Source organism: Erythrolamprus reginae, chromosome 5, assembly GCF_031021105.1.
Source record: "Erythrolamprus reginae isolate rEryReg1 chromosome 5, rEryReg1.hap1, whole genome shotgun sequence".
Taxonomy (NCBI): Eukaryota; Metazoa; Chordata; class Lepidosauria; order Squamata; family Dipsadidae; genus Erythrolamprus; species Erythrolamprus reginae.
In genome coordinates this window covers 1466379-1489309 of record NC_091954.1, presented here as the reverse complement: position 1 = coordinate 1489309, position 22931 = coordinate 1466379, and the positions used below count along the sequence as shown (strand labels likewise).

Below are 22931 nucleotides of genomic sequence, written 5' to 3'. Positions count from 1 at the left end.
TATGTTTATCCCAGGCATGTTTAAATTCAGTTACTGTGGATTTACCAACCACGTCTGCTGGAAGTTTGTTCCAAGGATCTACTACTCTTTCAGTAAAATAATATTTTCTCATGTTGCCTTTGATCTTTTCCCCAACTAACTTCAGATTGTGTCCCCTTGTTCTTGTGTTCACTTTCCTATTAAAAACACTTCCCTCCTGAACCTTATTTAACCCTTTAACACATTCAAATGTTTCGATCGTGTCCCCCCTTTTCCGTCTGTCCTCCAGACTATACAGATGGAGTTCATTAAGTCTTTCCTGATACGTTTTATGCTTAAGACCTTCCACCATTCTTGTAGCCCGTCTTTGGACCCGTTCAATTTTGTCAATATCTTTTTGTAGGTGAGGTCTCCAGAACTGAACACAGTATTATTCCAAATGTGGTCTCACCAGCGCTCTATATAAGGGGATCACAATCTCCCTCTTCCCGCTTGTTATACCTCTAGCTATGCAGCCAAGCATCCTACTTGCTTTTCCTACCGCCCGACCACACTGCTCACCCATTTTGAGATTGTCAGGAATCACTACCCCTAAATCCTTCTCCTCTGAAGTTTTTGCTAACACACTTAAGCAACACAATATGACTTCAGAGCTTCTCCCACCCCCAAGGGTTTCCAAGCGTTGGTAAATTCAAAGTAAATTCCCAATTCCTTCCAGTTTGTGGAAGCATTATGAACCTACATAACAGAGAAGAATTTAATAAAAATGCACAAAGCCATAGCCAGATCAGGTTTGTGTTGCTACATTTGCCTGAAGTCGTTCTCTTGGGAAGTTGCAATCAGTAGTGGGTTCCTACCAGAACGGATAAGGACACCGGTAGCAAAAGTTGAGCTGCATGCTCAGTTTTGGGTGTCTTGCTTGCGCGCATGTGGATCCCTGCGTGTTTTTGCTTCTGCGCATGCAGAGGGGACACGTGCAAGATTTGATGATTCTGTGCTTCTGCGCATGCGCAGAGGCAAAAATATCACCAAAATTTTGCATGCATGCACATCTCTTCACAGGATTTTGTCTCCTGCACATGCACAGAAGCAAAACCGATGCCGATGATACCCAGTTGTACATCTCCACCGCATGTCCAGTCAGCAAAGCAGTGGAAGTGTTGTGCCGGTGCCTGGAGGCTGTTGGGGCCTGGATGGGTGTCAACAAACTTAAACTCAACCCAGACAAGACGGAGTGGCTGTGGGTTTTGCCTCCCAAGGACAATTCCATCTGTCCGTCCATTACCCTGGGGGGAGAATCATTGACCCTCTCAGAGAGGGTTCGCAGCTTGGGCGTCCTCCTCGATCCACAGCTCACATTAGAGAAACATCTTTCAGCTGTGGTGAGGGAGGCGTTTGCCCAGATTTGCCCGGTGCACCAGTTGCTGCCCTATCTGGACCGGGAGTCATTGCTCACAGTCACTCATGCCCTCAGCACCTCGAGGTTCGACTACTGTAATGCTCTCTACATGGGGCTACCTTTGAAAAGTGTTTGGAAACTTCAGATCGTGCAGAATGCAGCTGCGAGAGCAATCATGGGCTTTCCCAAATATACCCATGTCACACCAACACTCCGCAGTCTGCATTGGTTGCCGATCAGTTTCCGGTCACAATTCAAAGTGTTGGTTATGACCTATAAAGCCCTTCATGGCACCGGACCAGATTACCTCAGGGACCGCCTTCTGCAGCACGAATCCCAGCGACCAGTTAGGTACCACAGAGTTGGCCTTCTTTGGGTCCCGTCAACTAAACAATGCCGCTTAGCGGGACCCAGGGGAAGAGCCTTCTCTGTGGCGGCACCGGCCCTCTGGAATCAACTCCCCCCAGAGATTAGAATTGCCCCCACCCTCCTTGCCTTTCGTCAGCTGCTTAAAACCCACCTCTGCCACCAGGCATGGGGGGATTGAGATACTCTTTCCCCCTAGGCCTTTACAATTTTATGCATGGTATGTCTGTATGTATGATTGGTTTTTATATGTTTTTAGTATTGGATTATACTGTTTTGTTACTGTTGTTAGCCGCCCCGAGTCTCCCCCTAGGCCGTTACAATTGTATGCATGGTATGTTTGTATGTATGTTTGGTTTTATATATTAAGGGGTTTTAATTCGCTTTTAGTATTGGATTATTATTGTATATTTTCATGATTGTTGTTAGCCGCCCCGAGTTTTCGGAGAGGGGCGGCATATAAATCCAATAAAGCTTGAAACTTGAAAACCACACTGGGCCATGCGCACACGCAATGCACACACGCAAGAGACCCGAAGCTGCGTGCGCAGAGCACTGGTAACGGAAGTAGGAGCAGTCTGCCCCTGGTTGTAATGAATTGAGCATCCTTTTACTCAGAGGCTAAAAAAGACGGTGTGGTTTTAAGGTGGAGGAGTCACAAAGCCACAGGGCGTCCTTTAAAACGGGCTCAACCCAGCTAATACTTAAAAGCAAAACAACAGCTCAGAAAGAAGAAATCGCCCACCCTTCTTTATAAATAGCACTCGTTTCCATCTTTGCTTTACATCCTAAGCAGATGAACCAGTCAGCCCAAAGATATACAGTGATCCCTCTATTATCGCGAGGGTTCCGTTCCCAGACCCCTCGCGATAATCGATTTTTCGCAATGTAGGGTTCCGGAAGTAAAAACACCACCTGTGCATGCGCGCCCTTTTTTCCATGGCCGCGCATGCGCAGATGGTGGAGTTTGCGTGGGCGGCGGGGGAAGACCCAGGGAAGGTTCCTTCGTCCGCCTAGCAGCTGATCTGCTCGGCAGCGCAGCACCAGCGAGGAGCCGAAGATCTGGGTTTCCCCGCTGCCCACGGAAAGGGGAAACCCGGATCTTCGGCTCCTCGCTGGTGCTGCGCTGCCGAGCAGGTCAGCTGCTAGGCGGACGAAGGAATTGGTCCCCAATTCCGCCAACATCAGGCTCTCCACACGCCCTTTCGCCGTAACACGAGAGCCTTCCGAAAACTCTTTCCGAGCGCCTCAGAGCAGCACCCCCCACCCCTCTTTGATTCCCTCAACCCACCCGGCCACTCGCTCCCCTTTTCCACACGCGCCACCCAAGAAACGGTTCATCCCGTCTGGGCTTCCCCCCTCCTCTCGCTCGCTCGCGCTCCCCCCCATCTGCGTGCGTATGTGTGCGCGCGCGCACCCAGGCGCCTCCATCCCGGTGGGGACCGCAGCTGCGGGGCTACCCGTCGTCGACCCTCCTTCGGCAGATCCTCCTGAGCCCCCACACACATACGACGGAGAAAGCGGCCACTTCAGTCTTTTTCCCGGGGGGTCGTCATCAAGCTCACCTCCAACCGAGAGAGGAGTCCGCGCTGCTCCGGCTGCCGTGTCTCCTTCTCCCTCCTCCTCCTCTTCTTCCCCGCTCTTCCATCCTCCGCCGCCGAGGTCGCCAGGAAGGGAGAAGAAGAGTCAATGAACGGCGCCAGCCGCCGCCTCGCCCAACGCAAAGCGCGAGAGCCCAGGCAACCCGCTCGCTGTCTGCGGCGCTTCGAGTTTCTCCTCCCGGAGGCGCTCGGCGCTCGCTGCAGCGGGGGAAGACCCAGGGAAGGTTCCTTCGTCCGCTGCCCACGGAAAGGGGAAACCCGGATCTTTGGCTGCAGCGAGCGCCGAGTGCGCCTCCGGGAGGAGAAACTCGAAGCGCCGCGGACAGCGAGCGGGTTGCCTCCGGGTCTGGGCTCTCGCGCTTTGCGTTGGGCGAGGCGGCGGCTGGCGCCGTTCATTGACTCTTCTTCTCCCTTCCTGGCGCTCGCTGTCCGCGGCGCTTCGAGTTTCTCCTCCCGGAGGCGCGCTCAGCGCTCGCTGCAGCCGAAGATCCGGGTTTCCCCTTTCCGTGGGCAGCGGACGAAGGAACCTTCCCTGGGTCTTCCCCCGCTGCAGCGAGCGCTGAGTGCGCCTCCGGGAGGAGAAACTCGAAGCGCCGCGGACAGCGAGCGCCAGGAAGGGAGGAAGCTGCCGGAGGAGGGTCGATGATGGGTAGCCCCGCAGCTGTGGTCCCCGCCGGGATGGAGGTGCCTGGGTGCGCGCTCGCGCACATACACACGCGGATGGGGGGGAGAGCGCGAGCGAGCGAGAGGAGGGGGTGGAGCCCAGACGGGATGAACCGTTTCTTGGGTGGCGCGTGTGGAAAAGGGGAGCGAGGGGCCGGGCAGGTTGAGGGAATCAAAGAGGGGTGGGGGTGCTGCTCTGAGGCGCCCGGAAAGAGTTTTCGGAAGGCTCTCGTGTTACGGAGAAACCGTGTTGTGGAGAGCCTGATGTTGGCAGAATTGGGGACCAGCGAGGAGCCGAAGATCCGGGTGGGGAAACCCGGATCTTCGGCTCCTCGCTGGTGCTGCGCTGCCGAGCAGATCAGCTGCTAGGCGGCCGCTCGAGAGCAAGAGGGGGAGAGATAGAGAAAGAGAGAGAAGGAAAGAAAGAGATGAGGGAGGGAGGAAGAGAGTGTGAGAGAGGAAGAAGCAAGATAGAGAAAGAGAGAGAGAAAGAAAGATGAGAAAGGAAGGAAGAGAAATGAGAAAATGATTGAAGCAGAAAATGACAGGAAAGAAAGAGAAAGAGACAGAGAAGTGACTCTTGGTGATGACGTATGACATCATCGGGTGGAAAAATCACGATATAGCGTTTCGCGAAGAACGAGATCGCGAAACTCGAGGGATCACTGTACACTGGTAGCTCTACTTAAGAACTTAATTCGTTCCGTGACCTGGTTCTTAAGTAGAAACGTTCTTAAGTAGAAGCAATTTTTCCCATAGGAATCAATGTAAAAGCAAATAATGCTTGCAAACCCATTAAGAAAGAAATAAAAGCTCAGAATTTGGGTGGGAGCAGGAGGAGGAAGAAGAGGAGGAGGACAGTCGCTGCTGAAAGAAGAAGGTGAGGTGAGGAGAATAAAAAAAATCCAAAACTTTAAGGCATTCAAAAAAAAAAGAGGGACTCTGAGGCAGCGCCAAGAGAAAGGAAAAGGCTCCGTTTGCTCTGGACTGCCCAGAGCGAAGGGAGCGTTTCTTTTCTCTGGGTGCTGGCCAAGGTTTATTCCCTCTCCAAGCGCCCAGAGAAAGGAAAATGCTTTGTTCCCTCTGGGCTGCCAAAGCCTCCTTAAGCGCCACCGAAAGGCTCCTCTGGCAGCCCAGAAAAGCCCGAGATGGCCCGGATTAAAGGGGGAATGGCAGGAAACTGGCCGGGCCTTCGTGCCGCTCTCAAATTTCCTGGGACATTTTTCCCAGGCTCGGGTTCTTAAGTAGAAAATGGTTCTTAAGAAGAGGCAAAAAAATCTTGAACACCCGGTTCTTATCTAGAAAAGTTCTTAGGTAGAGGCACCACTGTATTTCCAAAAGACACCTGGACTTTCTTGTTGTTGTTTTTCCTTGAATACACTTCACTTCTCAGCCAAGAAGCTGCTTCTTCAGTTCTGAAGAAGCCTCTTGGACGAGGAGTGAAACATTTTCAAGGAAAAATCCAAGAAAATCCAAGAAAAAACCTTTCGGACCTCCTGGATGATGGAGAATCTCTGGTCTGGTCTGATAAATTATTAGAAAGCACACCCACACACACTGGAAACATTGATGGAGGAAAAAGGATTATTTGTTTTCATTGATTTTCACGGCCCCTCCCCGTGGACCGCTCCGAGTTCATGGAGAGGGGTGGCATACAAATCTAATAAATTATTATTATTATTTATTATTATATGTATGTAGATTGTTGTGAGTTCGGGTTTTCCCCTGTGTAATATTTTGAGTGTCTTTGCGACGTTTTGGCGAAATCATATTCACCATCATCAGGCTGAAGTTATTGGCTTCATGCTGGATTATTATTTATAGAAAGTCCATAGAAACATAGAAGATTGACGGCAGAAAAAGACCTCATGGTCCATCTAGTCTGCCCTTATACTATTTTCTGTATTTTATCTTAGGATGGATATATGTTTATCCCAGGCGTGTTTAAATTCAGTTACTGTGGATTTATCTACCACATCTGCTGGAAGTTTGTTCCAAGGATCTATTACTCTTTCAGTAAAATAATATTTTCTCATGTTGCTTTTGATCTTTCCCCCAACTAACTTCAGATTGTGTCCCCTTGTTCTTGTGTTCATTTTCCTATTAAAAACACTTCCCTCCTGGACCTTATTTAACCCTTTAACATATTTAAATGTTTTGATCATGTCCCCCCTTTTCCTTCTGTCCTCCAGACTCTACAGATTGAGTCCATGAAGTCTTTCCTGATACGTTTGATGCTTAAGACCTTCCACCATTCTTGTAGCCCGTCTTTGGACCCGTTCAATTTAGTCAATATCTTTTTGTAGGTGAGGTCTCCAGAACTGAACACAGTATTATTCCAAATGTGGTCTCACCAGCGCTCTATATAAGGGGATCACAATCTCCCTCTTCCTGCTTGTTATACCTCTAGCTATGCAGCCAACCATCCTACTTGCTTTTCCTACTGCCCGACCACACTGCTCAGCCATTTGGAGACTGTCAGAAATCACTACCCCTAAATCCTTCTCTTCTGAAGTTTTTGCTAACACAGAACTGCCAATACTCAGATTGAGTATTGTTCAGTATTGTTCATGTGTGTTCAGGTACCGCTAGCTGATTTAGTTTGGTTAAGAGAATGTCCGGCATGATGGTATTGAATGCTGAGTTGACGTCTACACAGTGGACCCTTGCGTAGGTCTTTGGAGATTCAAGATGTTGCAGGATGTAGTCAGTGAAGGGCTGCAAAAATTTTTACTACCACACTGTGGCTTTGGCTTATTTTGTGGGTGTGGCTTGCTGGCCATGTGACCATGTGGGAGTGGCTTGATTATCATGTGACCAGGGGGTGGCTTAAAGGCCATGTGACTGGCTTAAAGGTGGCCAACTTGATGCCACTCACATCAAGGGTTTGCGTTAGGGTGCCTGACCTCTTCTCGCCTCCAAGAGAGACAATTTCCCTATTTATTTACTATGACTGAACATAGAGATCAAAGACAAATTCCTTGTGTGTCTAATCACACTTGGCCAATAAAGAATTCTATTCGAATTCTATTTTATTTTGCTTGTAACTCTTGTTGGGTCCTTCACTGTAGATCTGCTCCTAGGAGGAACAGAGAGAAAAAGGCAGAATTGCAAAACTCCAACTTTAAGCCTCCCAAAGCTTTCTGTGCATAAAGCTGTTTAAAATATCTCTTTAAATGTCGACATCTTACATTTCTCTCGGAAGATTTTGAAATATTGTCTCTGGCTTCCAGACCCTCTCTTACTTCCTTTGTCCCAAATGTTCCCCACAGAGAATTCTTCTCAGTTAAACCGGGAATAGTGTCTCAGTGAGTAATTGTTTAGTTAAAAAAAACACCCACTTATAAAACCTTTTTTTTTAAAAAAAAATAGGCTTCACTTTTTGTCAGCTTTTTGTCTTCTGATAACCTTTGCAGAATGACCTCAGCTGAATCTTTTGACACAACTGCACATCTGACTTTCCAGATGTAGCTGTCTTTCCTTGCTCAACTGCTCCATTGCAAAATATATATTTTTTTTTCAAAGAGAAACAGGAACAACAGGCTGGGTTTGGTCTGATAGTAACAGCTTTCATAATGTGTTATGTCTTTGCTCTTCTGAGTAGGATAGAGTAGAAGGGAATGCAGAATAGAAGAGAGTAGAATAATAATAATAATAATAATAATAATAATAATAATAATAATAATAATAATAATTATTATTATTATTATTATTTATTAGATTTGTATGCCCCTCCTCTCCGAAGACTCGGGGCGGCTTACAACATTAAACAATGTGGTACAAATCCAATAATTAAAACTATAGCTAAAACCCACTATCAATTAAAAAACAGTCAACACTACCCAAGAAGAAGAGAAGAGAGTAGAAGAGAGTAGAGTAGAAGCGAATGCAGAATAGAAGAGAGAAGAGTATAAGAGAATAGAGTAGATTAGATTAGATTAGATTTATTGGATTTATATGCCGCCCCTCTCCGCAAACTCGGGGCGGCTCACAACAAAGTAAAAACAATACATAACAGAAAATCCAATACCCACCAGTCCAATTACGATTTTAAGCTAAAAAATTCATAAAAAAACAACCTCAGAATATTAAAAAAACAAGCACACAATCAATCTAACACCAAAACAACATGGGCAAGGGGGAGATGTTTCAGTTCCCCCATGCCTGACGGCAGAGGTGGGTTTTAAGGAGTTTGAGAAAGGCAAGGAGGGTGGGGGCAATCCTAATCTCAGGGGGGAGCTGGTTCCAGAGGGTCGGAGCCGCCACAGAGAAGGCTCTTCCCCTGGGTCCTGCCAGACAACATTGTTTAGTCGACGGGACCCGGAGAAGGCCAACTCTGTGGGACCGAACTGGTCGCTGGGATTCGTGCGGCAGAGTAGAAAAGAATGCAGAATATAAGAGAGAAGAGTAGAAGAGAAGAGAGTAGGAGAGAAGGGAGGAGAGAAGAGGAACTTGCAACCTTGGCCTTGTGAGGCAGAGAATTAACCTCTAGGCTCCAGTATCCAATCCCTTCAGCTCTGGAGTTGTCACAAAGAAGAGGGAGTCAAGCTATTCCCCAAAGCACCTGAACGCAGGACAAGAAGCAATGGGTGGAAACTAATCAAGGAGGGAAGCAACTTAGAACTAAGAAGAAATTTCCTGACAGAATAATTAACCGGTGGAACAGCTTGCCTCCAGAAGTTGTGAATGCTCCAACGTCTGAAATGGTACACGGTTCCTTACGTGAGCAGGGAGTTGGACTAGAAGACCTCCAAGCCCCCCTTCCAATTATCAATGTTGGTGAAATTTGTTATGAAATAAGTGACCTCTGCAGATTTTCTCTGAAGAGACAGAAGCAGGTGACGGGATCTTTCATATCTGCATTAATTATACATTCTGCAAGCATAAAGAGCCGAAATGGATAATTTATTAAGTGGGGAAAATTAATGACCTGCCCTTAATTTGGTTGAAATTCACAACTTGGAATGTTCCTAATTGGTGTACTTGCCAATTGCTTGAACCACAACTGAATTTCACACAGTCTGCAAAGTGCTCAGAATGATTTAACTCTTTGTGTTTGAAAAACCCTCCGCGTGGGCACATCTGCATGCGATCACTTGGGAGGGTTGCTAATTACATCCATTTTACAGTTGATTTAATCATCAGACATATTTTGCCTGGTATTGTGTTCCTTCCAGACGTGACTAATTAATGCAATGATGTCGCAGTTTTCTTTAACAAATTCCAGCATAGGAAAAAGAAAAGGAATGAATTTTATTTTTTACTCCAATCGGTGCCCGCGTTTCATGGGGTTTGCCAAAGCACAATAATTGCACGCTCTTGTTTTATGACTTCTGCTGAGCTGTTGGTGCTGGCAGTAACAGCTGTGGTTGCAAAAAAGAAGAAAAGGACGCCAGTTACTTCCACACAGAAGCCTGATTCCCGAAGCATCCCAGGAAAGTGCGTTGAAAGCCGGGCTTTCTCACAGCAAGGCCCGACAGAGAGGCAGCTCATCAGTCCTTCTGGACCTTTCGTAAACATGCTGCTGGGCTTCCCAGCAGGCCCCTGTCCCTTTGCTGCCTCGGTCGCAGCTTGATTCCCGAAGCAGCCTGGGGAACTGTGTCGAAAGCCTTTTATTTATTTATTTGAGTTGGAAGGGACCTTGCAGGTCATCTAGTCCAACCCCCTGCTTGAGCAGGAGACCCTACTCCATCCCAGACAGGGGGTAGTCCAATCTCTTCTTGAATGTGTTGAGTGTTGGGGCATTCACAACCTCCACAGGCAGGCCATTCCATTGGTTGACCGCTCTCACTGCCAGAAAGTTCTTCCTTATTTCCAGGTTGAATCTCTCCTTGGACAGCTTCCATCCTTTGTTCCTACTCTGGCCCTCCAGTGCCCTGGGAAATAATGTGACCCCCTCCTCTCTGTGGCAGCCCCTCAAGTACCTATATACTACTATCATGTCCACTCTGGACCTTCTCTTTGTCCAGTTCCTGCAACCTTTCCTCATACGTCTTGGTTTCCAGTCCCTTTATCATTCCGGTTGCTCTCTTCTGCACTTTCCCTAGAGTTTCAATGTCCTTTTCATACTCTGGTGACCAAAATTGAATGTGCGTCTTATATTCCGGTGCATCTTATACTCCGAAGAATATGGTATGTTCCTCCTGTATTCCTAGTAAGAGCAAGTTACGTTAATATTGGAAATTGGGTGGCCTCGTATAGAAGCTGATCCTACCTGCCTTGAGGTGGGGTGGGGGTTTCCTAAGATACGTAAGTGGGCCCACATAGAAAGGAAAGTTGGTTTAAGGTTGCGATTCCATCCTGAATTTATTTTTTCTCTCTTTCTCTTTCTTTCTCTCTCTCTTTCTTTCTTTCCCTTCCTCCCCCCTCTCTTTTTCTCTCTTTTTCTTTCTCTTCTTTCTCTTTCTCTTTAAAATATGGAGCCAGTAATTCTTCCTTCCTTCCTTCCTTCCTTCCTTCCTTCCTTCCTTCCTTCCTTCCTTCCTTCCTTCCTTCCTTCCTTCCTTCTAATTAAAAAACCCATAAATTAACCAATCACAACAACATGCATACTTCCTTCCTTCCTTCCTTCCTTCCCTCTCTCCCTCCCTCCCTCCCTCCTTCCTTTCTTCCTTCCTTCTTTGCCACCCAATCCCAAAGGACTCAGGGCAGCTTACCACAACTATGTAAATACAAAATGATGAAAAGAAGTTAAATTTAAAATCTAAAAAATTATAAAACCCTAATTAAAAAACCCATAAATTAACCAATCACAACAACATGCATACTTAACATTCATATGACTTGGCCATTGTTGTTGGTTCATGGCCCATGCCTGTGGCAAAGCCAGGTCTTTGTGGCCTTGTGGAAGGTCATTAGGGTGGGAGCAGTATGGACATTCGGGGGGGGGGGGGGGGAGTTGGTTCCACAGAGCTGGGGCGGCAACAGAGAAGGCCCTCCCCTACAGCCCTGCCAACCTGCATTGCTTAGTCGACGGGACCCGGAGGAGGCCAACTCTGTGAGCTCTTATTGGTCTCTGGGAGGTATGTGGCAGGAGACGGTGCTGGCTCTGAGCCATATAGGGCTTCATAGGTAATAACCAACACCTTGAATTGCACCCAGGGACTAATAGGAAGCCAGTGTAGCTCACAGAGAAGAATTGGTGTCTTCTTCCCATGATGCCAGTGAGGAGCCACCACTAGATCATTGTGAGGGTGCTTCCTGCAACCCAAGAGCTCCTAAGCTGTTTTGCCTAGGGCAACTGGAGGCTTTGGGTGGGTCAAGTTAAAAGGAAGTCCACAGAGCAGATAAGAGGCGATGTGATGGGCGGAACAGGGTGGGTGCTTGTCAACCAGATGTCGGGCACAAGAAATAAGGAACAGAAATTGTTCAAATGAGTGCAGGTTGAATCCAGGCCAGCTTTCTACAACAATCTGAGCTACTAAGGGTCAAAGCGAATCAAGAGTTCAAAGTGGGCTGGACCTAGATCTCTTGTGGGCAGAAAGGGACTCGAGACTTTCATCCCTCCCTCAGACTCAGCCTGGTCATCTCCTTTTGCCCGATATTGGTTGGTGTAAAATATTGCAACTCAGCGGTCAGACTTTGGGAAGTGGCGAGCCAATTCATTTTCATTTTATATCTCAGTTCCACATTGGTTAAACTTGAGGTGAGAATACTCAACATACTCTAGAATTGTGAGTTTGGGGGAGAATTTATTAATATTGATTGTTTCCTGATAGCTTATTTGACCCCTATAAAACATAGAAACATAAAAACATAGGAGACTGACGGCAGAAAAATACCTCCTGGTCCATCTAGTCTGCCCTTATACTATTTTCTGTATTTTATCTTAGGATGGATATATGTTTATCCCAGGTAGGTTTAAATTTAGTTACTGTGGATTTATCTACCACGTCTGCTGGAAGTTTGTTCCAAGGATCTACTACTCTTTCAGTAAAATAATATTTTCTCATGATGCTTTTGATCTTTCCCCCAACTAACTTCAGATTGTGCCCCCTTGTTCTTGTGTTCACTTTCCTATTACAAACACTCCCCTCCTGGACCTTATTTAACCCTTTAACATATTTAAATGTTTCGATCATGTCCCCCCTTTCCCTTCTGTCCTCCAGACTATACAGTTGGAGTTCATTAAGTCTTTCCTGATACGTTTTATGCTTAAGACCTTCCACCATTCTTGTAGCCCATCTTTGGACCTGTTCAATTTTGTCAATATCTTTTTGTAGGTGAGGTCTCCAGAACTGAACACAGTATTATTCCAAATGTGGTCTCACCAGCGCTCTATATAAGGGGATCACAATCTCCCTCTTCCTGCTTGTTATACCTCTAGCTATGCAGCCAAGCATCCTACTTGCTTTCCCTACCGCCTGACTGCACTGTTCACCCTGTGACAATCATTAAGTTTTGGACCTCATGATTCTTGACAAATGTCTTTTTTCTTTCATGTACCCTGAAAGCATCTTCACCAAAGACAAATTCCTTGTGTGTTCTATCACACTTGGCCAATAAAGAATTCTATTTTAATCCAATTAGAATTAAAGGATCCAGTTATAGGAAAGATGTCACCGAAGGAGTAGATAATATCTCAGAGCAGGGAGTTTTATTTTTATTTTATTTATTTACTATATAAACTGTGTGTGTATGTACACACACACGCACGCACAGCTCTTCTAAAATGTTACACATCCAACCTCATTTATTGCAATAGAAAAAACATACCCAGAGCCCAGAAGGGCAAAAAAAAGAAAAAAGTTCATTTTTTTTCTACTGGTTCTACATACCTGACCATACCTGTGGGAGCCCACCACTGGTTGACTCCCTCTTATCTGTTGCAACCTGTCAAATATTGGAAGACTGCCATAGTCTTTCCCCCCCCCCCTTCAAGCTAGAGTGGAGCTGCCTTTCACGATGAACGGAGTCGAGGTGTGTGGAATTCCTTTTTTGAGATTGCGGATTGATTTTTAACATTTTTTGCAACCGAGGTGTTGTGGTTAGCTCTGCCCCAGCTCCTGCCCCAAGGACTGTGGATGTGGGGGAGACATCCACATGCTGCAGGCCTGTTTTGCCCCTGGTGGAATCTGCTGATGAAGGCTCCTCTGACCAAGAAGACATGAGTGACAGGGAGGAGGAGAGTGGGGCAGACAGCTCAGAAGGAGATCAATTATCTAGCTCCTCCTTGGATTCGGAACAAGAGTTAATGATACAGCCACGCATGCGGAGAGCGATGCATAGGCAACAACAACTGAGAGATTATTATCAAAGAAAATGAGGCCACCTGTGGTTGGGTGGGGCTGTGGTCATTAGTGAGGCTGCTATAAAGAGCAGCCTGTGGGTTTGGCCATTGTGGAGGATTATCTGATCCTTGTGTTTCGTGCCTGCTTTGCTGACTTTGACCTTTGTGTGCTGATTTTTCCCCGCTTTGAAACTAAAGCAGAGCAAAGTGTGTTTCACTTTGTGAAAGAAGAAGGACTGTGAATAGCCTCCCAGCTGCAAGCTAAGTATCACAGAACTGATAAGGGACTTGTACAAATTACCAGTTTGTTTGGAGACGAGGGCTCTTTGCTATACCAAAAGAGGGCTTGGTTTAAGTGAATTTTCATTATAAAGAACATTGTTTTGAATTTTCAAACGTGTGTGTGTCTGAAATTTGTACCTGTGAATTTTCGGGAGGAGTCTACCAGAGAGTCCAACAGAACATGAGGGAGAAAAAAATAATCCCTTTTTTTTTTTGCCACTTTTGTCTTAGGCCTCCTCTTCCTCCATTCTCCCACCTGCCTCCTCAATTGGAGGAAGTCACTTTGCTCCTTTCATTGAGGCACACAATGCTGTTTGTCTCTGGGGCGGCTTCCTTCCTCATCCACACCAATTGCATCATTCCGGGCTAAATGTGTCTACTTGCTGGGGAGATGCTCCTAAACTTAAAAGATCCAGAGAAGAGTGTACAGGAGCTGATCTGGTGGTCAGTTGGGGTCAGTGGGGGAAACATACAGAAGGGAGGATGAGAAGAAGATGGGGCCCAATGCGACGTGATGCAATTTTGTTGAGCTCAAGAGAAACTTGATTACCAGGAAACCTACAGGGGGTAGACAAAAAAATGGAAACACTTGACTTTTTGGCATCATAATGTTCGGACGTGTTCAAATCAATCAAAATTTGACATTTTTATGTGTTTTTTTAAATTCTGTTATTTGATATGTTTTTTTAAACTACCTTTCCCCCCCCCAGAAATTTAAGGAAATTGGTTATAACCTTCTAGACTTTCAAAGAGGCCAAATTGTTGGTGCTCGAATGGCAGGCGCTGGTGTCACAGAAAGTGTCCGAATGTTTGGCGTTTCAAGAGGTCATGTCTCAAAAGTCATGACTGCTTTTGAAAGAGAAGGAAAAACGTCCTCAGCCAAGCACAGGTCTGGTCGGAAGTCGAAGTGGTCTGAGAGAGACCGTCGGACTCTAAAGCGAATGGTTAGAGCGGATCGCAAGACCACAACTCCTAAAATCACTGCAGAGCTCAATAGACACGGACAGAACCCAGTTTCCACAAAAACTGTTCGAAGGGAGCTTCACAAATCTGGATTCCACGGAAGAGCTGCAAGGTGTTTCCATTTTTGTGTCCACTCCCTGTAGATAGCATGCAGACCTCTGAAGAGAAGGAAGAGAAATAAGATTTAATGTTTGCATGATACAACTGTGTTGTGAAAGCATGTTGACTTTCCAAGTGCTTGGAGTTGCCAGTTGGCTTTTATTTACAGATTGTGAACCCAATCTGTATAGTCTGGAGGAAAGGGGGGGACATGATCTTAAATACGTTAAATTAAATAAATTAAATTAAACTTAAATACGTTAAAGGGTTAAATCAGGTTCAGGAGGGAAGTGTTTTTAATAGGAAAGTGAACCCAAGAACAAGGGGACACCATCTGAAGTTAGTTGGGGGAAAGATCAAAAGCAATGTGAGAAAATATTATTTCACTGAAAGAGTAGTAGATCCTTGGAACAAACTTCCAGCAGACGTGGTTGGTCAATCCACAGCCACTGAATTGAAACATGCCTGGGATGAACATAGATCCATCCTAAGATAAAATACAGGAAATATTATAAGGGCAGACTAGATGGACCAGGAGGTCTTTTTCTGCCGTCAGTCTTCTATATATCTGTTCCTATGTTTCTATGTCACCTGATCGCCTTTTATGATCTTCCAAGTCAAAGAGGGCAGCCAGATTGACTCAACAACCACGTTCCTAGCATTAACAACCTCCATGATTCACTTAGTGTTGGCAAGGAAAGTCGTAAACTGGGGCCAAACTCACCAAACAAAATGTTTCACCGAGCAACAGACGTTTGGGGCTTGAATTGTCCTCGTAGGTGAAGGACAACCTGTATTTTAAGATCCAGGAGGTCTGGCCAGCTGGCAGTTTGGGAGTTGGGAATGTGAGCACAAAAATAGACCGTTTGGTCCTTTCCTGTTTTGAAAAGTGACTGCAGTCCAGGCCTTTGTAAATCCAGGAGGGAAATGTTCCCTTCAACGGTTGTCACAAGTTGAGTGGGAGAACTTGGCGGCTGTGCGGTTCCTTTCTCAGCCTTCGCTTGGGGCCCCCTGAGTGACATTGTACAGATTCTTCTGAAATGTTCAAAAAGCCCATTGTGTCACAAAAAAGACCCACTCCTTTTTTCCTGATCTGTCTCTCCAACCCCAGTCGAGTGGCTTCATTGTTAGACTCAACTTTGGGTAATCTTTTCCTAAATATTTAGGTGGGAGATTTCAGGTGGGCTTGCTTTTTGTTTGGTTTGCTGAATATATATATGGTATATGTAGGTAGATTGTTCTGAGTTCGGGTTTTGCCCCGTGTAATATTTTGAGTGTCTATGCGACGTTTCGGTGAAATCACATTCACCATCATCAGGCTGAAGTTTTAAGCTTCGTGCTGCTGTCGATATAGTTTGTTTGCAACTGCCATTTGTTCCTTATAAATAGTGGTGGGGGTGGAGATTTGGTTTGAATGTCGCAAATAGATTGGGTGGCTGTGTTTTAGTGATTTGATTGGTTGGTGGAATCGCATTTAGTTGAAGGATTATGATATGTTTTTTTTTGTTTAGGGCTGGTTTCCAAATCTCTGGTAGGCGGGACGTGTCATCTCGTTTGTTCATGCCGAGGGGGTGTTTTTCTATCTCTATGGCCTCCATGATTATTCTTTTATATACGTGTTCTGTTTTGGAAAGTAATTTAGTTTTTTCAAAGTCAATTTCATGCCCTGTTTTTTTAATGTGCTGGACAAGGGAGGAAATTTTTTCTTCTTTTTTGACTGCATTCTTATGTTCTGCAATGCGTGCGCTCACTCTTCGATTGGTTTGTCCAATGTATGTGGCTGCACATGTTTTGCAAGGGATTTCATAGATTCCTTGGTTTTCGAGTTGGATTTTATCTTTTGGTTTTTTTTAGGATGGTTGATATTTTTTGGTTAGTGACAAATGAAGTTTTAATATTATGTTTGTATAGAATTTTACTAATTTTGTCTGTGGTGCCTTTGATGTAAGGGAGGAGGGTGGTGCCATTATCTTGTTCTTGGTCTTGATTTTTGGGGGGTGTCTCTTTTTTGATTAGATTTATATATATATATGCACACACAGTGATACCTTGTCTTACGAACCCCTCTTCATACGAACTTTTCGTGTTACGAACCCGGTGCTTAAGATTTTTTTGCCTCTTCTTCTGAACTATTTTCACCTTACGAACCCAAGCCGCTGCCGCTGGGATGCCCCGCCTCCGGATTTCCGTTGTCAGTCGAAGCGCAGGGATTCCCCTGAGGCTCCCCTCGCTGGGATTCAAAGCAGCGCCGGCAAAAATGAAGGGAGGCTCTTGACCTAGGCACCCGCCAAGTGACATTGTCTAGTTGACGGGACCTGGAGAAGGCCGACTCTGTGGGACCTAACCGGTCGCTTGGATTCATGTGGTAGAAGGCGGTCCCGCAAGTAATCTGGTCTATGCCACTTCAGACAGATGGTTATCCAACATCTGCTTAAAAACGTCCAGAGTATGCACAACCTCTGGTGGCAAGTAGTTCCACGGATTAATTACAAAAGTTATTCTTTTTTATTGTTGTTAAACATAATATTTCAAAAGCAGGGGGAAAAATGAAGGGGCATAAAAGTGCATCAGTTACATTTTTCTTAGAAGTATTACCTGAACTCTCCTTTGTTTATCATTATTTTAGATAGGTTAAATTGCACGTGTTGGCACCCTGTGATAAATAAGTGGGTTTTGGGTTGTGGTTTGGGTGCTCAGTCTCGCAAAGGTTTGCCATCACTGCCCTAGTGTATTCGGGGTCAGTTTTGCCTTTTTGTGCTAGATACAAATTCCATAGAGGTGCATAGTGTTCAGAAACTTCAGATCGTGCAGAATGCAGCTGTGAGAGCAATCATGGGCTTCGCTAAATATGCCCATGTTACACCAACACTCCGCAGTCTGCATTGGTTGCCGATCAATTTCCGGTCACAATTCAAAGTGTTGGTTTTGACCTATAAAGCCCTTCACGGCATCGGACCAGAATATCTCCAGGACCGCCTTCTGCCGCACGAATCCCAGCGACCGATTAGATCCCACAGAGTTGGCCTTCTCAGGGTCCCGTCGACTAAACAATGTAGTTTGGCGGGGCCCAGGGGAAGAGCCTTCCATGTGGTGGCCCCGACCCTCCGGAACCAGCTACCCCCTGAGATTAGAACCACCCCCACCCTCATTGCCTTTCGTAAACTCCTTAAAACCCACCTCTGCCATTAGGCATGGGGGAACTGAGATAACTGCCCCTGGCCTATACTGTTTATGTATGGTATGTGCATGTTTTTTTAAATTATGGGTTATGGGTTTTTAGTTTTAATTATTAGATTTGTATTACATATTGTTTCTATTACTGTTGTGAGCTGCCCCGAGTCCATGGAGAGGGGCGGCATACAAATTTAATAAATAAAATAAATAAATAAAATAAATTACTTTCTGGGCGACCCTCGTATCTGCTGCTATCTAAGATTGAACTCTCAACCTTATTAGTGGGAGGTGAGCATCTTCACCACTAGGCCACTTTAGCCCGAATCCAATAATGTCTCTCTTGCTAACCAGCAATTCTCTCTCCCCGGTTCTACACAGTTGCTGCCCTCTAAAAGATGCACTACTACCGTTATCCTTCTGCTGAAATCAGCTGTTGGTATAAATATCTCCTCTTCAGCTACAACATCGTCTTCTGGGTAAGTCCCGAGCCTGTCTGTCTGTCTATCTGTCTGTGTTTGACCTTGGACACTGAAAAAGTAAAGACTTGTGAGTGGTCTACGTCCATCTCAGCTGGTCATGGGTTTTGAGGACCAGGAGATGGATCGCAGGCCAGTGGCATCACAGGCCAGTGTTCTTGCCATCTGAGTCTGAGAGTGAGGAAGAGTTAGGGACCGAGGAACCACCAGAGACTGTAGAACCCCCAGTTAGGTTTATTGTCTGAATCAGAGGACGATGGGGACTTTGAGGATCAGGAACACCTATGAGCTGCCAGAGTAAGGAGGATAAGATCCAGACAGGAATATCTCTCTAGAAGGGGTCATTGGAGTTGAATATCTCTATGGGACATTTGGCCACACCTTGGCAGTATATAACACAGGCTGTTGGGAAAAGAGGGTGCGGAAAAACAACGTTGCAATGGAGAGCAGAGCCTGGAGGATGAGAGCTGTTCCTATTCCCATGGATTTTCATTCCTGCTTTTGACTGGAGCTGGAAAAATACATCCGGACTGTGTGAGTAATTAGTCAAAGCAGAAATATCCGTATTGGAGATGTATGACTTTATTCTGGCTGGCGTCCCGGATTTCACTGATAAAGGCAGAAATGCGGCCAGCATCACATTCCTTTGTATTCACCGTTGTGTGACAGAATTTTGCTTGATAAAATAGACTTGTTTCTGAATCAATTGGGTCTTTATTCCTGATAATTGATCCCGCCAGACAGAACAAGACTCGCCTAAAAATCCTGAGCCTGCCTCCTTACGATTTCATGAAGATGCCGATTTTGTTTTCTCCGCTGTGGTTGACCAGGCCTTCTTCTAAGATCATCCACAAGAAGTTCTGAACCGAGGAAGCTTCTTGGATGAGAAGAAAAACGTTTTCAAGGGGAAAAAAAAATCACCCCTGAATCTGACTCCCAGCCCTGGGATTTCCTAGCTGGTGTGTCATCCAAGTGTGGCTCTTTGTCAATCTAGTGCAGAAGTTGGGGATGAATCAACGGCTTGCCACACTTATCTACAGAAGGCCTGTTGTTGATGGGAACTTGGGAGGGGGGATTTTCATGAGGGAGCTGATGCAACCACAAAAAGCATTCTTTCAAGGCCATCCCATGCCCACCCACCTGGGCGGAAGCGGAAGGAGAACAATCTGAGTGGGTGACGTGACAAGTTTGTGGGTGGAGGACAAGAGATGTGAACTTTCAACTGGGTGTAGGAAGCTCAGATTCAGGCTTCCCAGTGTAGGTGCCAGGATGGCTCTGGCAATAAATTGGAGTACTTTACGGAGCACTTTGACTCGGACTCTGATTTAGCTTGGATGCTACCTGGAACCTTGACATTCTTCTTTACTTCTGGGACCACACAAGGTCAAACCTCTGAAGCCCCTATTCAGATGCTTCACCATTGCAATTTATGATTTCCAGTATATTTTGACCCTGAGTATTTTTTTTTAATAGATTTGTTCCTACCTAGTGTTCTGTCGGGCTCTCTGGTAGACTCCTCCCAAAAATTCACAGGTACAAATTTCAGACACACACACGTTTGAAAATTCAAAACAATGTTCTTTATAATGAAAATTCAAATAAACTAAGCCCTCTTTTGGGATAGCCAAGAGCACTCGTCTCCAAACAAACTGGTAATTTGTACAAGTCCCTTATCAGTTCTGAAATACTTAGCTTGCAGCTGTGAGGCAAGTCACAGTCCTCCTTCTTTCACAAAGTGAAACACACTTTGCCCTGGTTTAGTTTCCAAGCGGGGAAAAATCAGCACACAAAGATCAAAGTCAGTAAAGCAGTCACGAAACACAACGATCAGATAATCCTCCACAATGGCCAAACCCACAGGCTGCTCTTTATAGCAGCTTCACTAATGACCACAGCCCCACCCAACCACAGGTGGCCTCATTTTCTTTGATAATAATCTCTCAGTTGTTGCTGCCTATGCATCGCTCTCCGCATGCGTGGCTGTATCATTAACTCTTGTTCTGAATCCAAGGAGGAGCTAGATAATTGACCTCCTTCTGAGCTGTCTGCCCCACTCTCCTCCTCCCTGTCACTCATGTCTTCTTGGTCAGAGGAGCCTTCATCAGCAGATTCCACCGGGGGCAAAACAGGCCTGCAGCATGTGGATGTCTCCCCCACATCCACAGTCCTTGGGGCAGGAGCTGGGCCAGAGCTAAACCACAGCACCTAGTAAAGAAATAAACGAATAGCATTTTTGTGCTCAGTTGTTATAGCAAGCAATTTGAATCTTATTGTGGCTTGTTAATCATTAGCAACTTTTTAAAGTTGGACTTGATTCCAAGTGATTCATACCCTTGATATTTTTATTTTTATTTAAAAAAAAAATTCCAATCTTGCCTACAACTCTGGTATTTCCATGTACTAAGCAGAGCTGACTCCGTTTGGCTTTTTCGAAATCATCTGAGGTTGGCCAACCGCGTTACTATGGTTCCACGATAAATACCGGAACTTGCAAGAACATTGTTGTGCAGTCATATTATTATTGCTGTAATTATTCTGTGGACACAGAAAAAGATACAGTCAACCAAGAAATAACTGGTACTACGGTCCTAGCTAGCAGTCTTCTTCGTGAATATTTACAGATTGCTTTGAATTTTCCTTCATTTTTCAAGATGGTTGCAAAAATATGATCTTTAGTGTCGGTTCTCTTGGGCCCATCAAAATAATTTCCTGAGATGCAATTAAGAAGATAGTAGCGTTTTGGAGAAGTTAGCCGTAGATTCTAATAAAAATATAAATGTTCGTTTGTTCAAAATCTTTAATCTCCAAATGTTCTTCACCAATTGCTTTGAAATTTGGACACAACGTTGCATTCGAATACGCCCGCATCTTTATGTACTTATATTACCTTCGGGACCGCCTTCTGCCGCACGAATCCCAGCGACCGGTTCGGTCCCACAGAGTTGGCCTTCTCCGGGTCCCGTCGACTAAACAATGTCGTCTGGTGGGACCCAGGGGAAGAGCCTTCTCTGTGGTGGCTCCGACCCTCTGGAACCAGCTCCCCCCTGAGATTAGGATTGCCCCCACCCTCCTTGCCTTTCGCAAACTTCTTAAAACCCACCTCTGCCGTCAGGCATGGGGGAACTGAAACATCTCCCCCTTGCCCATGTTGTTTTGGTATTAGATTGATTGTATGCGTGTTTTGTTTATTTGTTTTAATACTCTGGGGTTGTTTTTTTATGAATTTTAGCTTAAAATTGTCATTGGATTGGTGGGTATTGGATTGTCATTATGTATTGTTTTTGTCTTGCTGTGAGCCGCCCCGAGTTTTCGGAGAGGGGCGGCATATAAATCCAATAAATCTATAAATCTATTATATAGATGTCATACCTGTGACAGGTAAAAACATACAGGTGCTTAAAACAGGACCTACTTTACCGATTGCTTTCAAATTTTGACACAAAGTTGCATTTGAATATGCGGGGATTTTTTAATGTACCTACTATTATATAGATATCACACCTGTGACAGGTAAAAATATGCGGTTTAGTTCTACACACTCTCACAAGGTGAATTACAAAATAAGAAGGTGAAATCTTTGCTTTCTGGGATTCCTGCCAATCAGAGTGAGTCATGTTAGAGATTGGATCAAAGAGAACTATTTGGGAGTTTTGGCTTTACATTTGAGGCTCTAATGAACAGCTGTTATGAACGGACTTGTTTCTAAATCTAACTTTACACAGTTAGATTTTTCTGATGCTACCTTATTAGAATTACATGCTTAAAACGTATAAAATCTGTGTGTGTCGACCTATTTCTTGGGGGGGCTCATCGCCGTGAGAGAACGCTTTGTGAGACGAGATGCCTTTTTCTCTCCTTCAGCCGCTCGCATCTGTAAATTCAAATTTCAAAGGCTTCATCGTTGAAAATCAGCAATTTTGAGACAGGAAATTCACCAATGCTAGCTGGCGCCCCTAAAATAGATTTAAAAGCAATGTAGAAAGCTCACACTTCCATTGTAAACAAAGGAGAAGGAGAGGACCGGAAACTATGTGTGACATAACTTTCCATAGGCCGTTCCATCCAGGCGGTCATCGTTTCGGAAGAACTTTGCTGATATAATCCAGATCTGATATTTCTGGAGTAGAATTAGGCAGTCCTGGAGTCATGGGAAGGACAAGTTGCGGCCATTGAATTGAACTGAATTGAATTGAATTTTAATTTATTTGATTTCTATGCTGCCCAATCCCGTAGGACTCGGGGCGGCTTACAGCAATAAAAAACAATACAATAATAAAACCTCAAAACCATACTTCCCTCTAAGCTGAGCAGTGAGCAATCGCTCACTTAAAAATCATCATCAACTCAGTTTTCCAAACCTGCCCAGAAGCCGAGAGGGAAAGAGTGAGAGGGAAGGAGAGAGAGAGGAAGAGAAGAAGAGAGAGAAACAGATAGAAAAAAGAGAGGAAGGAAAAGAGAAAGAAAAAGAATGGGAGTAAGGAAGAGAGAAAGAAAATCAAAATTAGTTTGAAACTAGCTCAACTATTTAAGTGGCATTTTGATATTGATAGAGTTGCCCTATTATGAGCTCACTGTTATAGACACACAGGACAGTATTTTATTTTGAAATTCTCTGAGGCAAAACAGGGTGGGTTTTTTATTTATTTATTTGTTTGTTTGTTTATTTGTTTGTTTATTTATTTATTTATTTATTATTTCTG

At 45.1% G+C, this 22931-nt stretch overlaps 1 protein-coding gene across 3 annotated transcripts in view; it reads left to right on the top strand.

Annotated features, from left to right (window-relative positions):
- Positions 1–22931, top strand: part of TSPAN14 (tetraspanin 14) — a 63836-nt gene that overhangs the window by 11004 nt on the left and 29901 nt on the right. For 2 of the 3 annotated variants that reach the window (XM_070751921.1, XM_070751924.1), the window contains exon 2: positions 18134–18231. In XM_070751921.1, the coding sequence (XP_070608022.1) occupies positions 18151–18231 (81 nt within the window). In that variant the 5' untranslated portion in view covers positions 18134–18150. Of the gene's footprint in view, positions 1–18106; positions 18232–22931 lie in introns of all 3 variants that reach the window. The other variant, XM_070751923.1, reaches the window with a different exon arrangement.